The 18,712-nt window shown below is 35.0% G+C and overlaps 1 protein-coding gene across 1 annotated transcript in view; it reads right to left on the reverse strand.

Annotated features, from left to right (window-relative positions):
* Positions 1–14,120: 14,120 nt before the first annotated feature.
* Positions 14,121–18,712, reverse strand: part of LOC150096463 (caspase-3-like) — a 249,302-nt gene continuing 244,710 nt past the window's right edge. The window contains exon 8 of the mRNA XM_090408616.1: positions 14,121–14,234. Coding sequence (XP_090264742.1) covers positions 14,121–14,234 — 114 coding nt within the window. The remainder of the gene's footprint in view (positions 14,235–18,712) is intronic.

Genomic DNA, 18,712 nt, shown 5'->3' on the forward strand with positions numbered 1-18,712 from the left:
GCTGTGGATTGATTAAGGATTTTTTTTTTTATCAACTTTTATAATTTTTTGTATTTTTTAATTAATTTTTTACTTTGCCTGGAAACCTTGCTCTACAAACCATAAATGGACCTTTTACAAGTCACCTCAGGCCTCCCAATAAGTAGGGTGGTGGTCTCACACTAGGCAATGAAATTCACCTACCCCTAATGACAATTACATGCATCATGCTTATAGCAAGGCTAAACCCACTGTCTGTTGTTTGGAGAACATACACACTAACCAGGATGGTTAAGATATACAGTTGTTTGCAGATGATGAAAAAGACCAGAATAGACTGAGTGAATGGGCAAGTGAGTAGGGTTGTTTAAACAGAGCACAGCAGATTATGCCAATGATGCAAAAGACACTAACATGTCGAAGTAAGGACGTTGTGGTTCCATTGTATAAGGCTTTGATCAGGCCACACATGGATTACTGTGCACAGATTTGATCATTAAAAGGATGAAAAGATATTGGAAAAAATCTAGAGACAAATGACCAAGGTTGTTTCTGATGTCATGTCATATCATGTTGAGTATGAAGACAGATTGAGGAAATTAAATTTGTGAAGTCTAGTGGATAGAAGGAGGGGAGATATCATTAAGACATAAATTGGTGAGGGACTATTACTACATTTATATGGATGAAATTTATCATAGAATGGGGGGAAGATAACAAAAGAACAAGAGGCCTTCCATGGAAGCTGCATAAAGAATGGATAATTGGGAAGGAGAAAAATAGGTTTTTTACATGGAGAGTGGAGAATGTATTTAAGACACAGTATGCTGAACTGTGTGTATGAGAGAGCTATCTTATTTCTAACAGTATATTTTAACTCCAAATGTTCCCAATGTCATATATGTGGTATTATATGGGAAATTACAGCATTTAGAACTATTCTTTTTTATTTAAATAAAGTGAAAAGAATGGCAGGGTGCATAAAATCCAATAACAACTGTAAGTTTGACATATCTGAGGTTACAGGCAGTAACATATAGATTTCAAAACGCAAAATCAATATTAACAAATGTAATACGAGAAGCTGTTTTCAGGAAAATGGGGATTACATATATACATATATTCTTAGCTCACCCATGGTAAAAATGTACTTACTGTAGATTTATAATAATCTTTTGTGAGCGGGAACAATATATATACATATGTTAGCTTCAATATTTTCTAATTGGTTAGTTTTGTGAAATACTCTTAAGAACTTGTATCCATTATGCAAGAAAAATTGCAATAAAGCTGAGCAACCAGATATGTTAATGCAAAAAACAACTATGGTATAGCACGCACAGAGGAATGGAGTTTATAAATTTGGCACTTTTGAGTTGCTTTGAAATTATGTTTAAAATATAATTTTACATAACAAACAAAGAAATCTTAATGCATTTAGCATTTATCAGATTTGTGATTTGCCTGGCAATTACTCACTACAAGCTCCACATTTTACATCTTATTACTGCAGCACATTTTATTTATTACTACAAATGAAATAAACAAAACAACTAAATGTTATTTTTTGTTTCATTATTTTTACTGTAAGCACCACAAATTTGAAAAAATCAGCCAGAATAAAGAATTAAAAAGCCAACTGCACTGAATATTAAAATCTAAATCACAGTATTAAATCATTTTAATGAATCATGTATTTGACATGTTTAAATGACTCATGACTTACACAAGTAAGAAAAAAATATGTATACAGGTATCCCTTGCTTAACACGGGATATGATTAACGTAGCAAAATGAATTGCTGCAATCCGTTGATATACGCGGCAGGAGTTTTGATTAACGCACCTTTAACCTTGCGGAGCTCGCAGCTGATCTGATAGATACATGATGGTAAGTCTGTTGCCGCGGTAATGACAGAGGAGTTTAGAAGGAGGGCCATAATCGCAAATGACTTTATGCGCAGATTATGCAGACAGTGTAGTGTGGAATGAGTTTGATGGACGAAAGGATTTATACAAGATGGATGGCAAGCATTTGAATGGATTTGGTGTGCGGAGACTGGAAAAAGTGTTGCTGAATGAAGTGAAAATGGATGTGCAGAACCAGGGAAACTAGAACTACCAAGGAGAGGGGGAAGTGGATTTGCGGACATCAGTGTGACAGTTGAATGTAAGAATGTACCCTAGCCAGTACTAAGGACAAGAAATCAAATAGTTAGAATAACGCATCAAGATAGGGGTGAGACAAAGGGACCTCTGCATTCCATGTATACCAATGCCAGGAGTATTAGGAACAAGAAGGAAGAATTTTTGGCCTTGACTGGCTCTACCTAGCCACAGGTTATTGGCATTAGTGAAATATGGCTGACGGAAGATGATATAGTTAGCGGGATAGAATGTGTAGGTTATAGTGTGTTTAGGAGGGACAGAGAGAATAAAATGGGAGAGGAGTGTTATTGATGATAGCTGATGAACTGCAGCCAAGGAGAATTGAAGTTGTATTGCAGGATAGTGAAAGGAGCTCATTTGAGGCTATTTGGTGTGAGATTGATACTGGCAGAATAAAATATACAGTTGGGTGCTGCTATAGACCAGGTGATGGAATAGATGGTGGAGATAGTATGCATAAACAAATTGATGAAATGAGTGGAAGGAGGGTAATTATTATGGGTGATTTCAACTATGGTAACATTGATTGGAAGGAGGAGAGGACACATGTGAGGAAGGAAATGGATTTCATTCAATTATTAAGGGATAACTATCTGAGACAGCAGTGAAAATACTAGGGGTTTGAGAGTGCTTGACCTGGTAATAGCATCTGAGAATTTGGCTGTAATGAATATGACCATGTTGCCACCTATTGGTGAGAATGATCATAAGGTCTTGACCTGGGAGGTGGCTAAAGGTGTGGAATTTTTGATTAAGACAGGGTATAGGTGGAATTACCGTGCTGACAAGTATGACAAGCTTAGGAGATTGCTTAGATCAGTGCCATGGCATGTAAAACTGCAAAGGCTGGATGTTGATAGGGAAGTGGTCAAGGAGCATTTACAGGAGGTTATGGCTGATTGTATACATAGGGTCCGAATAGTAAAACAAGTAGGGGTTAAATGGATGAATAACACCATTAAACATGAGCTGTAAAAAAAGAAACAACTGTGGAGGGAATTTAAAGAAAGGAGTGACCTGCAGGCACATGAACGGTATAAAGTGCAGGCCAGAAGGGTAACGAGTGTGGTAAAAACAGCAAAAGCCGATTATGAAAGGAAACTAGCTATGCAAGCAAAAGAGAATCCCAAACAGTTCTTTCAATATGCTGCAAGCAAAAAAAAAAAAAAAAACTGTACACGGCAGAATGATTTTAAGGAATGACAATGGTAAGGAGGTCACTGAATCAGTCGATATAGTGGAATTACTGAGCGAGTGCTTTGCAAGAGTATATCATCCAGGTGGTGATACTGAAAAAATGAAGGAACCATTAGTTTATACTGGAATTGTGATGAATGAAGTGGAGGTGAATAGTCTATTACAGAACCTTAATGTGAATACATCTGTGGGATTGGACGGTATACCGGCAAGGGTCTTACGTGAAGCAGCTAAAGAATTATCAGTGCACTTGACCATGTTGTATAATCTGAGTCTTGGGTCTGGTTTAGTCCCGAAGGTGTGAAAGAGGAGAAAATAGTTCCACTGCATAAAGGAGGAGCCAAGACTACTGTTGCAAATTACCAACCCACCAGCATATCAGGAGTCGTTGTCAAGGTCTTAGAGAAAGTAGTCAAGGGAAAATACAGGAATGGATTGATGATAATGAGATACTGTACAGGGGACAGCATGGCTTTGTGAAGAGTAGATCTTGCCTCAGAAACATGCTCAAGTTTTATAACACAGTGATGGCTGAACTGGATAAGGGTAATGGGTTTACAGTGATACTGCAGGATCTGGCTAAGGCCTATGACAGGATACCACATGGAATTCTAATCCGTAAACTGCAACATACGGGAATGGATATAGGGTTGGTGAGGTGGATAGGTGGGTGGTTGATGGAGAGATTTCAGGGGTAGAGTCCAAAAGACGGCCTGTGACTAGTGGTGTGCTGCAGGGATCTATTCTTGGACCACTGCTGTTTAATTTGTTCATTAATGACATAGGGAAGGATCTAAGAGGAACAGTCATTTGTTCGCTGATGATGCAAAGCTAGGTAGGGCAATAGTGAATGCAGAAGATGTCAAAATCTTGCAGGAAGACTTGGATAAATTGGAGTTCTGGGCTAAGGAGAACGGATGTCAATTTAATGTGACAAAATGTAAGGTTATGCATTTTGGGGTAAAAAGATTAGCAGCAGTATACCACATTGGTAGAACTGTACTCCATGAGATTGATGAGGCCAGGGACTTGGGAGTGTTGATGGATAGGGAGATGAAATTTAGGGGCACATTGCAAAAGTGGCTAAATCAGCTCATCAACTCACTTGGTTGTTGAAAAATACTTTGACGAGCAGAGACAAGCAAGTTATTGTACCTCTGTATTGAGCCTTGATAAGACCTCATCTTGACTACTGTGCCCAGATTTGGTCACTGAGGTTTCTTCTTGATGGGGAGGAGGTGGAGAGGATCCAGAGGCAAGTGATCAAGATGATAGCAGGTCTATGGAATGAACCTTATGAGAGCAGGTTAAAGATTTGTGGGTTGCAAAAATCAGTTGATAGGCAGAAAAGGGGAGATATGATTGAGACATTCAAATTGCTAAAGGGTTTCCATAGGATTAATTCAGAGGATATTTTTGAGATCAGGACTGGTGGTGGGAGAACTAGGGGACATCTATGGAAGCTGAGCAACAATTTGGTGTTAGAGCTGGGTTCTTTACTTTTAGAGTGGTAAATGAGTGGAATAAGATGCCAGAGTCTGTTGTGGGTACTATGACAGTGAATGAGTTCAAGGCAAGGTATGATAGATACTGTGAGAATGTCGAATAGTTGTGTGGATATGATGTTTAGGGCCTCCCTGGAGTCGCCTGTAATAATAATAATACATGCAAAATGTTTAATATAAATATTCTTACACAATTAGGTGTATAACTTGGAGGTCATGAGTAGCTGGCATTCATATATGTTACGAGTGATATTCTGCACTATTTTTTGCTGTCAGTTTGGTTTAACATGTTATGTAAAGGTTTGTGATATTGTGATATTTGAAAGTAATTGTATGTGCTTTACATTATGGAAAATACTAAGGAAAGTAATCTGGAGCTTACTCCACCTTTACTACGAGTTGCCCATAAGGTTGCTTATGCTTGCATCTGCCGAAATGTTTAGATTCTACATATTTGGCACTAAACTCTTGTAGTTTCTATATTCGGCTATGAAATAATGTTGGATTCAATAACCACTTAATTTGTACCATCATGTATTATATTTGCAGTGTTTTTTCTTTATGTTTTATTGCTTGTTTGCCGAGGTCTGGAGAGTCATTTTGCTTGTTATCGTAGAATTTATGCCGATAAGAACAAAACTAAAACTGTTCAAACGACTCTTGAATAATCTTTCGTATTCAAGTTAAATACGAAAGATTATTTCGTATTTAAGTTAAATACGAAAGATTATTCAAAGAATCTTCAGCAGCTCTAAAAAACGTTCCTAACCTCAACAAATTTGGGTGCATGAAACTACCCCAAATTTGGGAGACTTACATTATGAGAACTTCAGCCCAACTGCCAAGACTACCAAATTAGCCTGCCAAAGGGCACATTAAGACTTTAGGAACAATATTAGTTTCTTGCTTTCTTCCTCATTTGCTTTCTGTTAGTGCCTGCGTGCACATACCATATCTTTATGTTCCTGAAGATGGCAATGTGACGTTGCCGAAATATAGAAGTTATTCATTAAAGTTACCTTTAATTAATATACTTTATATGCGTTGTTAATTCAGTAAACTAATCATCAGTTATACCACTACAAAGGACTCAAGTTTTTACAATCTGAATTCCCAGAAGACATTGTTAATCTATTTAAAGTCACCAGCAATGCAGGCTATTTTACATGGCATAATAAGGTCTTCACACAAATCGAAGGAACAACAATGGGCAGTCCCATGTCACCAGCCTTGGCTGATTATTTTATGCATCATCTAGAAAAACAAATGTCTGACACAATATGTCCTCAGCCTCGTATATGGTTATGTTTTGTTGAAGATATATTTGCAGTGGTGTCCCACTCCGAGTCAGAATTACTTCAGTTCCTAGAGAAAATAAACTTCTTGTACTCGAGTATCAAGTTCACTATGGAATGTAATTCCAATAACCAACAACCTTTTTTTTTTATTGGATACCTTAATAATTCAAAATTCCATAGGTAATGTTGAATTTTCAGTTTATTGGAAGACAACAGTGACAGATACATTCATCATCCTATTCATTCATCATGATGAATAGTGACAGATACATTCATCATCCTCCCAGCATCATCAAGGCAGGTATTATCAAGAGCCTTGTATATAGAGCTCATATAATCTGCTCTTCAGATTCCCATTTGTTAGATGAACTGAATAAAATTAAAAACAATCTGATGTCTGTTCAATACAACAAAACTATCATTCAAAAATGATTGATGATTATCATCTTTCTACCTGACTATGATTAGATGTAAGAATTTCAATACTACCTTAAAGGAACCTCAGAACAAATTGCACAGATTCTTCATAAATGTAATCTATACGAAACTGTCATCCTTTCTACCATTTACAAAGGATATATTACCACCTGTTTCCTTACCAGGTGTCTATTAAGTAACCTGTTCATGGCATCTTTGTTATTTTGGACAGACTGGCTGTTCTGTTTTGATTAGAATCAAAGAACATTAAGACATTACATTACATTTTTGGAATTTGACAAGTCTGGCTTGCTTCTCATGCTACTGACATTAGGCACACAGTTCTCTGGAATGACAGCAAAACTTCTTCATTCCAGCAAGTTCAAATTTGACCGTCTTTTCCTTGAAACATGTGAAATGCTAATAAAGCTCAACTGATTCAGACTGCATGCCAATCTCCAAATTTTAGGGAGTGAGTACAATTAACTGTTCATAATTTTTTAATTAACCCTGCAATGCTCCCCAGGTGACTCCATTTTCTTCTACACATTAGGTGCGGATGTGCACAGCGCTTCCCCCACCCAGCTATACTCTAACCAACAATCGTTCTCCACATCAGTCAATGAGTGAGTGTAGTTCATGAAGTATGTGTCGTTTTGTAAGACCGATGGCGGTGATAGCATATCCTGGTGAGCATTTAGTGTGTTAAATTTGTGTTAGGCACCACAGCTATTTTTATCAATGCACAGTGACAAGAAAGTTGATGAGGTCTCTAAGCAACCAGAAGTTACACTTTATTATAACAACCCAAAAGGTGGTGTTGACAGTTTCGACCAATGGCTCACAACTACACAAAAAGCTGCAACACCAAAAGATGACTTCTACGCTATTTTTATGGGATGCTGGATCAAGCAGGAATCAATTCGCAGATAATTCTCCAGTCAGCAACTAAGAAAAAGATGATTAGGCTCCAATACTTGAAGAATTTAGGCTTGAATCTTGTGACACCACACATGAAAAGGAGACTTCAATAGGAGAGAACTTACAAATATCATAAAGAAAGTTCTGAACATCCAAAGTGATGAAGACACCAATGCTGGTCCTGCCGAGGCTGAGCGACCTCCAGAACCAAAAGCGAAGAAGCAAGCTAGATGTCAGATCTGTCCATGAGCCACAGATTGGAAAACCAAAGTCTGTTATTCAATATGTGACATTTTTGTGTGTGTATGTGTGTGTGTGGATCACAGGAAAGACATTTGTGATGAATGTGCTAGAAAGAATTAATTCTACATGGTTTATAAACTGATTTTGATGCATTTTAAACTTTTATTAGGTTTACCAACTACATATCATTCACATGGTAGAAAAATGTTTTATTTTTGTGTAATATATTACTAAAGCAAACATCAATTTTTGACACTCATTGTTTGTTTGTTTTGTGTAAATAAGTTCATCATTTATATTGTAAGGTATTTTTTTCTTCATTTACATTTTAACTGAAACCTAACAACACATTTGCACAAGAAAAATTAGGATATATTCTTTTTTTTTTTTTTATGTTTTCGTTAGAAAATATGACACTTTGTAAATATCAGTAAAAATTTAAAATTACATAATATATTGTATTTCATTTTCCCTTCCTTTCTCTCCTTTCAAAATATTGTAGTAGGTAAAATCTGTTAATAGCTTGAGCTATCTAAACACTAACAATTTCAATTACCTATAGTAGAGGGAGGGAAGGGAAGAAGAAATGTCGTGGAGTGACAGCATACCCCAGATGAGCAGTGATGATGTCTAAGAAAGGGTGAGCAGTCAAGGATTAATAATTATTTTTTATATATGCAACTTTTTACAATTGTTCCTTTGAACTCTAATAGTGTAATCATATATATCAGCTGCAACTGAGACACAAGCTAGTATATGCATGATTTATGACTCATTATTGTGATACATGCTTTGAATGTAGTTAATGGCCTGTCTTCCAGATGATGTTCACTTAACACTGGATAGAACATATCAGAATTTTTGAATAAAATTCTATATATAATTTTTTATATGTGTAAGCCGCGAGCAGGTTCTTTACATAGAGAATAGTTGGTGAGCGGAATGCATTACCTGAATGTGTTATGAATGTAGATAGATACATTGAATCAGTTTAAGGCACTGATGGATGAGCTTTGTGTGAGAGTGCCTCCCACAATAAGTCTCTGACTCCATGGAGGTCAGATGTTAATAATAATAATAATAAATTACAGACTAAAGATTTTTAATTTTCAGATAGTGTGAAATACAAAATTGCATCTTCAAGATGTCCATAATTAAGCAGAACCTCATTATTGAAGATAAATTAAGACTAAATCAAATATTTTATGAATATTCACACAAGTTATATTTACATTCTCCCATGCTCATTTTCTTATCTATTTCTTTTTTATAACTTCAGTCTTAATACAATATATATATATATATATATATATATGTGTGTGTGTGTGAAGAAAATATAAATTTAATGATAAATACTACTAGTTTCGGCATATGGCAGCCTTCTTCAGGTATTTATAAAGGAATACTAATAAACATTGAATTATTTAAACAAACTGGAAGTTACAGGTACAAATTGCCTCACATAATCGATACATAAAAACGTTGTATTTTTTCAAGTTGTTCCAACTGGCGTGCCATTGTTTATTGCAATTGTGCGTGCAGGTTCACGTGAACGCCAATATTGAACAACTGCAGCATGGCTGTCTGGGATGTTATAACTTAAATTGTTGTTTAAGTGGACTGGGTTCAGCAGGAATTTAAGTTAATAATTTTTAAGTTATAACATCCCAGACAGCCATGCTGCAGTTGTTCAATATTGGCGTTCACGTGAACCTGCATGCACAATTGCAATAAACAATGGCACGCCAGTTGGAACAACTTGAAAAAATACAATGTTTTTATGTATCGATTACGTGAGGCAATTTGTACCTGTAACTTCCAGTTTGTTTAAATAATTCAATGTTTATTAGTATTCCTTTATAAATACCTGAAGAAGGCTGCCATATGCCGAAACTAGTAGTATTTATCATTAAAATCTTTATATGTTATCTCGGTTTTATAGTCATTAAATCTATATTTTCTTCAAATGTACAACAACCGAGTAAAAGCTGATCACTACATATATATATATATATATATATATATATATATATATAGAGCTGGGTCAGAAATAAAACACTTGACCAAAGACTAGAGCCCGCAGATATGAGAGTCCTGAAAAAGATTAGAGGCATGAACAGAAGGAATCAATGGCTACATCATATTAAAAATGAGGATATTAGGAAAGAACTTGACATTGTCAGCATCCAGGAATGCATTAGCAGAGCGAATCTCAGGTGGTATGGTCACTTAAATAGAATGGGAGAGAAAAGATTAGCAAAACAAGTGTTCTCTGCCAGGTTGGCAGGAAAACGACCAAGAGGAAGACCAAGATATAGGTGGATTGATACGGTACAAAGTGCCTTAGACAATAGAAATATAAGATCTGATAATGCTGGAGTCTTGACAAGTAACAGACTAATTTGCAGGAAAATTGTAGATAAGAAGTTAGTAATGATGTAATTTTTTCATGTAGTACTATCATATCCTGTACACCCCTTGAGGGTACATGGCAGGAAATTGATGATGATGATAATGATGATATATATATATACACACATACACATACAGTAAAACCCCGTTTTTTACGTTCCCACAATTTATGTTTTCCTGTCATTTTCTGTTGGTCCTGTCTTAAGGCCTATTCTTACGATATATCGTTTTCCCGCCATTAACAACTTAATGTGGACATTATTTCCCGTGATTTGCGTTTTTTTCTTGGGTGTCAATACTTTTTTTCGAATCGATTTCTGCGGAAATCTGTGCACTTCTGTTCCCAGATGACATTGCTTTCGGCCGTAGTTTCGCTTCCGCCATCACGGTGACCTGCATGCTTGCAGTAGTGTTGAACAATACCGTGAATTTTCAATCACAGTACGAATTGATATTGCAGAATTTCTGCTATGTAATTTAGCATGTAAAAGTTGCTTTCAAGTTGCAGTGGTGGATTATCCATGTTAGTAACATGGAGAAAAATGACAGAAAATGTATTTCAGTAGAAGAAAAGAGATGGCAATTCTGTGACGTGTAGATTGGCATGCCGGAACACGTGTGCATTTAGCAAAAGATCTTGAACTCTCTGTGTCCAGTTTGAACACGATAGTAAAAAAACAGATCAAGCATTGAACTCAAGTCAAGTAATCTGGTGTTATGTCAAAAAAATAAATAAATAAAAAACGAAAAGCAAAAACAATCAACAATTAAAGATTTTTTTTAAATAGATAAATGTAAGTACTGTAATTGTAAATTCATTTATTTTCAGTTATTAAATTTTGTAATCAATATCTTTAAATATCGATTACAAAAGAATCAATATTTAAATCGATATCTATATATATTTAAAGGTAGGTGTATTTTAAGATCTCAAAAAGTAAACCATTGGTTTTATCAGGACAAGAATGGCTCTGTGACAATTTTCAGCTTTTGCAAGAATACAAATAATACAGACAGATATGATGATTTACACTGTATCATGCCATCCACCAAGATATTGGAACTACAGTGATCCCTCAATTATCTGACTGTAGTGAGGTAATCAATTTGCTAGCTGAAAAGTTGCTTAACTATAAACAGAGCTACATGTTGCTGTACTAAATGTTAATTTATACACAGAATGACCAGATGTCCAAGGTTGTATGGGACAGTCCTGAATTTTAGTGTAGTTTCCCGCTTAAGTATATGTCCAGTCCCGTATTTTAAAAGTGAAGTTTTTGGTATCAGTTTCATACTGCACACACACCATGATGCAATCTTATTTTAGTTACACAGCAAAAGGATCAAAGATTTTAGACAACTTTATTTTATTAATGCAATTATGTTTTTCCTTTATTTTTCTATTCCAATAATTTAAAATGATTCTTAAAAAATAATCGAGTAAATAATTATTTTCAATTAATTTCAAAAATGGCTTCTAAGAAACGAGTTAGTAAATTTTATGAAGAACTTTCGAAAAAAGTTTCCATTTATTAAAAAATTCAAATTGGACTCAAATGTTCAGTGTATGGTCTATAATTCAGAATTTTCAATTTCTTCTGGTGAAAAGACTGATATTACAATCAGACAGGCATAAGCAAGCTATACAATCAGCTGCAAGTTGAAATATTCTTAAATTTGTTCCCACAAAAACTTAACAATGAAGAAAGAAAGAAAGCTTGCATTAGCTGAAGCCGTCTTTACTTTTCATTCTGTCTATCATAATCATTTGTTCAGATCAATGGACTGTATGAATAAATTTTTTAAATTGTTGTTCGAACAAAAATTTTCTTGCACTTGCACAAAAACTGAAGCAATTATAAAAAATATTATTCTGTTGTATTCTCTTTGTCAATTAAAGGCTATACTCAACAATGTTCGATTTATTACCCTGCATTCAGATGCTTCAGACCACAAAGATGTCAAGCTGTTTCCTTATCTCTTAAGATATTTTAACTAATGACATGGAATCCAAATCAAAGTTTTGGATTCAGTTTCTCTTCCCAAAGAAAAATCAGAAACGATTGCAAATTCTATTTTGGAAATATTACACACGAATGGCTTGACAAAAAAATTAATAAAATATTGCACAGACAATACTACTCCAATTTTGGTGGTCTCGAATGCGAAGGGAACAAAAATGTTTATTATAATTTAATTGATCAATTATAACGACTGGTTATTGGAGTTGGTTGCACTGCTCATATTATCCATAACACTGTTCAAACAGCTGTAGGCATGCTTCCAAAGGACATTGCAAGTATAATTGTTGAAATTTATTCTCATTTCTACATTTGCAAAGTCCGAGTGGAAACACTGAAGCAATTTTGCATAGATGTTGAAACTGAATATCAACTACTGGATGTTAGCAGAACAAGGTGGTTGGCATTACTACCACCGATTGAAAGAATATTGAAATTATTTGTGCGACTGAAGACATTTTCTTTCTTGCGAAAAATGTCCTATTGTTTTAAAAAATTTCTTTCAAATAAAAATTGCTGAACTCAGGTTACTTTTATTACATAACTAGTCTTAATATTCTTTCAAGCAATACAGAGGATCATGGGAAAAAAATGAACAGTAATGGAAATATCGGAAGAAATTGATGATTTAATTTTTAAATACAAAGAAAGAATTGCCTGTGAATTTGTTCCTCCCATTGTAAAATCTTTCAAAAATAAACTTTCTTGTAATGCTGGTCCACAAAAAGAATGGTTTGTGAAAGAATTTTTGGGTTTCTATTACAACTGAGTTTCTTACTTGGAAAAATGGACAATGCAATTCAGTTAGCTACAGAATTTTAAATGGATCACCTTGAAAAATATGATAGAATGAAAGGAAGTGGAGATAAGCTGCATAATTTTTGCAAGAAAATATTTTGAAGAAAGAGTTATCTGATAATTCTTGGTGGACTGAGTGGTGAAGAGAGCTGTAGAGCAGGTGCCCTCCCTCGATGAGTCTAAGGACTTCCTGAAGGTGTCAAATAATAATAATAATAATGAATGATTTGCCAGAATATTGTATATAAAAAGATTTCTAATAGCTGAAAAATTCAAAAACACTAGTTGTTTCCATAATTTTCATGATGTATTCTGATCACCATGTAAGCATGAAGGAAAGGATTGTGTTACGAAATGTTTGATGGAATAAGAATTGTTAAATTATTGTTTGAAATAAAACATTATTCATCAAAGTGTCTTTTTTTTTTTTTTTTTTTTAAATTATCAAAGTTGTCTTGTCCTGGATTGATGTCAGAAAAATCTGGTCATCCTATTTATACACTAAATCCATTCAAGGTGCTAGTTTTTGAAGTTTGGATAACAGAGATTACTGTATTATTACACAAATAGTACAAAGTTCTTAGGCTTATATTTCTCACTTGACGTTTATTCCATTTCTAAATAAAATACCCAATAAACATTTCTATAGCATTGGATATAATTTTTTTGCCACATAAAGCGCATAAAGCTTATGTAAAATGCAAAGGCATTTAAGCATTATATGTTATCCCTTATTTGAGAAAAAGATCTGTTACTTGGTTAGGCCTCTTGAAGTCACTAGACTTACTTAAACGAGAGTCCTTTACATTACTTATTCAACACTATAATATAAAACAGTATATACATACGGAAGCACATGCGTGCACACGCACACACATACACAGCTTTTTTATAAGATGGTATGCAATGGTATAGCATACCAGCACCTGTATTAGCAGTGATATGCAGCATACTGATGCAGAATCATTTTAATTTTCAACTTTTCCTGCTAGCAAGGATGCACACCGGCACCTAATGTTTCACCAAACAAGTGTTGTGTATGTATCTATATATATATATACACACACACAGTACATGTACACACTACTGCTGCAATTTCCATTAAAATTATCAATTAAAGTGAGCATCATATACCTGGAAACAGTAGCAATTTTCATACACCTATTTGTACATGCCTGGATTAAAATAAAGATGCTTATTCCAGCCAATTTTCCTTACTTCTGTTGCTTGCATTTCTCCATTAGAAGATATCTTTTTTTGAATATTGGAGTCAATCTGAAATGAAGGAAAGAAAAAAAAAGTTTACTAATGTTCAAATATTTAGCATAAAAAGGTTAGGAGGGGAGGAACAGATGTTAAGTTTTGGTGTGTATGTATATATAATTAAACCATGATCTACACTACACACATTTCATATTCCAAATATAAAATTGTTGTAAACAGCAGATTCCTGGGCCAAAGGAAACCAAAATGTAAATTGAAATGATTATGAGAAATGCAAAAAAAAAAAAAAAAAAAAAAGACTATTGGGAGGAAAGGGCAGAGAAAGAGCATGGAATACAAGTATGGAAGACTGGAGAGAATGACAGAATAGATGTTGGGGACAGAGAAAGGGAAAGGAAAAGTAATGTCAGGATGGGTAGAGTTGCCTCATAAAAGAATATAGATATTTCAAGCAGCAGCTGGAAAAAATGTTGAAGTTTGAAGGTTTTCAAAGGAATTACAGTATACATGAGATAATGTTGAAAGGAGCAAGACTGGGTATGTGTGGGAAAAAATGAAATCATTATGATAAGTAGTAGTAACAACAAGGGAAAATATCATCATCATCATCATCAAATTCCTGCCATGTACCCACAAGGGGTGTACAGGATATGATAGTACTACATGAAAAAAATTACATCATTACTAACTTCCTATCTATAATTTTCCTCCAAATCAGTCTGTTACTTGTCAAGACTCCAACATTATCAGATCTTATATTTCTATCATCTAAGGCACTTTGTACCGTATCAATCCACCTATATCTTGGTCTTCCTCTTGGTCATTTTGCTGCCAACCTAGCAGAGAACACTTGTTTTGCTAATCTTTCCTCGCCCATTCTGTTTAGGTGACCATACCACCTGAGATTAGCTTTGCTAACGCATTCCTGGATGCTGACAATGTCAAGGTCTTTCCTAATATCCTCATTTTTAATATGATGTTGCCATTGATTCCTTCTGTTCATGCCTCTAATCTTTCTCAGGACTCTCATATCTGCGGTCTCTAGTCTTTGTTCAAGTGTTTTACTTCTGACCCAGCTCTCAGATACGTAAGTTAAAACTGGTTTGAACACTGTCTTGTATACAGCTAATTTAGTGTTCCGACTAATTTCTCTTATTCCATATGAATTTATCCAATTGACTTCCCACCATACCAGCTTTGCTGATTCTGTTGTCTATTTCTATATTTAATGTACCATCTTCAGTAAAAATCGTGCCTAAGTAGCTGAAATGTTTTACTTGTTCCACAGGTTCTCCATTCAAAACACAGTTGACATTTTCAATGATTCTGCCTATTTTCATTGTCTTTGTCTTTTTATTGCTGACCTTCATACCATATCTATTACAACAGCTATTCAATTTAGTCAGAGAATCTTGCAGACTTGTGGCAGATTTATTTAGAAGTATAACATCATTTGCATAAAGCAAAGAGCTGACATTAACATCTCCAATTTTGATATCATGTTTAATACCACTTTCCTTCATAATGTGATCCATATAGATAATGAATAACAGAGGGGATAATGTACATCCTTGTCTCACACCAGATTTAACATTAAACCATCTTCCTGTGCTTCCAGCAGTTAGAATTGAAAGGCATTATATCCAGCAAGACTAAGTCTTGCTGGATATAATGCCCCACTGACAACATATAACTGCAGCATATTGAATAGCTTCTCTCTTGGCACCTTGTCATATGCCTTTTCCAAATCGACAAAACTTAAATACAGATCTTTGTTATATTCCCATGCTTTCTCGACTGTTTGTCGTAAAGTGAAGATCTGATCCTGACAGCCTCTGTTTGGCCTGAATCCAGCTTGTTCTTCACCAAGCTTTTCTTCCACAATTCTTCTCAACCATTTCTCAAGTATACTTGCATAGATCTTGCCAGGAACACTCAGTAGGGAAATACCTCTGTAATTCTCACATGCAGTTTTATTTCCCTTTTTATATATGGGTACTATGAGAGCTCTACTCCAATCATCGGGAATTCGTCCCTCTGTCCAGGCTTTCTGAACTATGCAGGGCAGCCACTGTAAGACTCTTATACCACCATACTTCAGCATTTCTGGTCGAATATCATCTACTCCAGCTGTCTTTCAACATTTCAAGCCTTTGATGGCTTTTTCTACTTCAAGTATGGATATGTATTCCTGCCTGCATGCCTGGTCAGTGTTTTTTACCACTGTGCTGTCATCACTGCTTGTTTCATTTAGCAGTTTTTCAAAGTAATTACTCCATACTTCAAGGATATCTTTTTCTCCAGTTTTCATGTCACCTTTATCATCTCTAACTCCTTTTACAGCACTCTTTCTTCCATTCCTAAGCTTCTTCAACAACCTCCAGAACATTTTGCCACCTTCTTGATATTTATTTTCTATATTCTTGCCAAAGTCCTCCCATGACTTTTGTTTAGCTAGTTTTACACAGTGTTTAGCATTCTTGCATTTGTCTCCATATTCTCTAAGAGCACAAGCTGACTTATTTGACAGGAACTTTTGATATGCTTTCTTCTTTTCCTTCACTGCCTCTTTAATTCCTGTGTCCAGCAGGGAGTTCTGATTTTTTTTTATCCTTGCAGATAACCACACCACATGCCTCTCTGGCAGAATCAATCAATGTTTTCTTCAGAGTTTGCCACTGAATCTCCAAGGTTTGATTCCTGTTCTCAAACTCTTTCATTTTTTCTTCAATAATCTTTGTGTATTTTAGTCTACAGTTCACATCTGAGAGCTGCTCAACTTTTATTCGCTTTAAAACTTTCTTATATGTTATTCTTTTCAATATGAAATTCAATTTTATCCTGCTCAAGACTAAATAGTGATCACTTCCAATTTCAAATCCTCTGTACACTCTGGTGTCCTGCACCAGGGAGAAAACATCACTATCAACAATAACGTAGTCAATGAGACTTTTCTTATTCCTTGACTCTTCTCTCCATGTGAATTTTGCTTTCATTAATGCTCTTCATTGCCGAGAGTGAATGGTTTGTGGTATGATCGTGAGAATGGAGAAAAGATTTGTTGGAAATGTTTTGCAAATGACTAAGAAATGTGAGTTGAGTTGGGAACAAAAGAATGAAGTGACTGATATTATTGATATAAGGTAGGATTGCCAAAGTGGTGTGGAGAATATAGCAGAAGCAGTGAGCAATAGTGCAAGAAATATGAATGACAGAGTGATGGAAGTGGTTGAAAGTAATAATGTAATGATGAGGAAAAAAAAAAAAAGAAAGAAAGAATGATGAGATGCCAGTGTGGAAAGAAATAACAAGCTTATGTCGATTCCTTCACAGGACAAAATTTGAGCTTGAGTGACTAGAGAAATGATTGGCGTGTGATACAGCAGGAGACGAAAAAGAAAGAGTGAATGGGAAAAGCATAAAAGTATATAAATACATAAAAGCATAATCCATATTCTTGGAATTTTTAGTACATCATTGTTAAGATTAGGATAGTTGATTATAATTTCACAGGCCTTCTTAAATTTGCATTTATACTTACAGAGGAAACTCTTCTTCTGTAAGTATTCTGTTGTATAGTAAAAGAAAGAGAGATCAATGGAAGATAAACAGAAGATGTTTTATCATCCCATAAAGGATGTCATCAGGAACTACTGCACTGGCATGACAGAGTAGAAGAGCTCTTTTTAGTTCCAACTTAATGAAAGGATGATAGTTCAGCTATAGCACAATGGCAGAAAAGTTTAGCAGCTGTTTCTCTTGTTGCTCTTTCAATCTTAAAAATTCAGGTGGATAGGAAGCTGTTGCTGAGATTCCAGCAAAATTATCTCCCGAACTGTCTGCAGTAGCTCTGGGATCACCATATTATGTTCCAAGTAAACAAATGGTGCATTCTATATCTACTTTTCATTTTCCACATTTTATCCCATACAATTTTTGCACTGGTTGTTTGATTAATCAATGATTTAAATTGGATACAAGATTGTTTCTGACTCTAACATCTCACATAACATGCTCTGGAGTATAAAGGTATGTTTTAGATTTGATGTGGTGAGGGTATATATGAAATATATCCCATGTTCTGTCTTATTTATTTTTGGCTACTTAAGACTCTGGATTCTACCATAGTTTTCTAGAGCGTGGAAATTGAAATGATGGTTTGGGATTGTGGCTGTTGCTGTTTAGACAATACAATCTGAGAAATACTTCACTTCTTCATTGATAGGTGTTTGACTGACTGCTTAAGCACTAAATTCTGCAAGATAGGAAAAAGTATTTCAGTCAACCTGGTCCATTTTCTACATGGACATTTGTGTAGGAGAACATAGTTCCTGTGAAGACATAGTGCAAGCAACAGGAAAATGATTGCTTCTATAGATGTTCTAAAGATGGCAAGAAAGCACCGTTAAATCTATTGAGAGTGAGTAGGCATATAAAAAAAATATATATATATCAACTCTATTATTAGGAATGTCATAATTGTCAAGCATTCACTCAATGATATGACTTCAATCCATTCATTTTGGCAC

The sequence above is a fragment of the Typopeltis vanoorti genome, chromosome 18 (assembly GCF_054136105.1).
Source record: "Typopeltis vanoorti isolate ZY-2024b chromosome 18, IOZ_Tvanoo_1.0, whole genome shotgun sequence".
In the NCBI taxonomy this organism is placed as follows: Eukaryota; Metazoa; Arthropoda; class Arachnida; order Uropygi; family Thelyphonidae; genus Typopeltis; species Typopeltis vanoorti.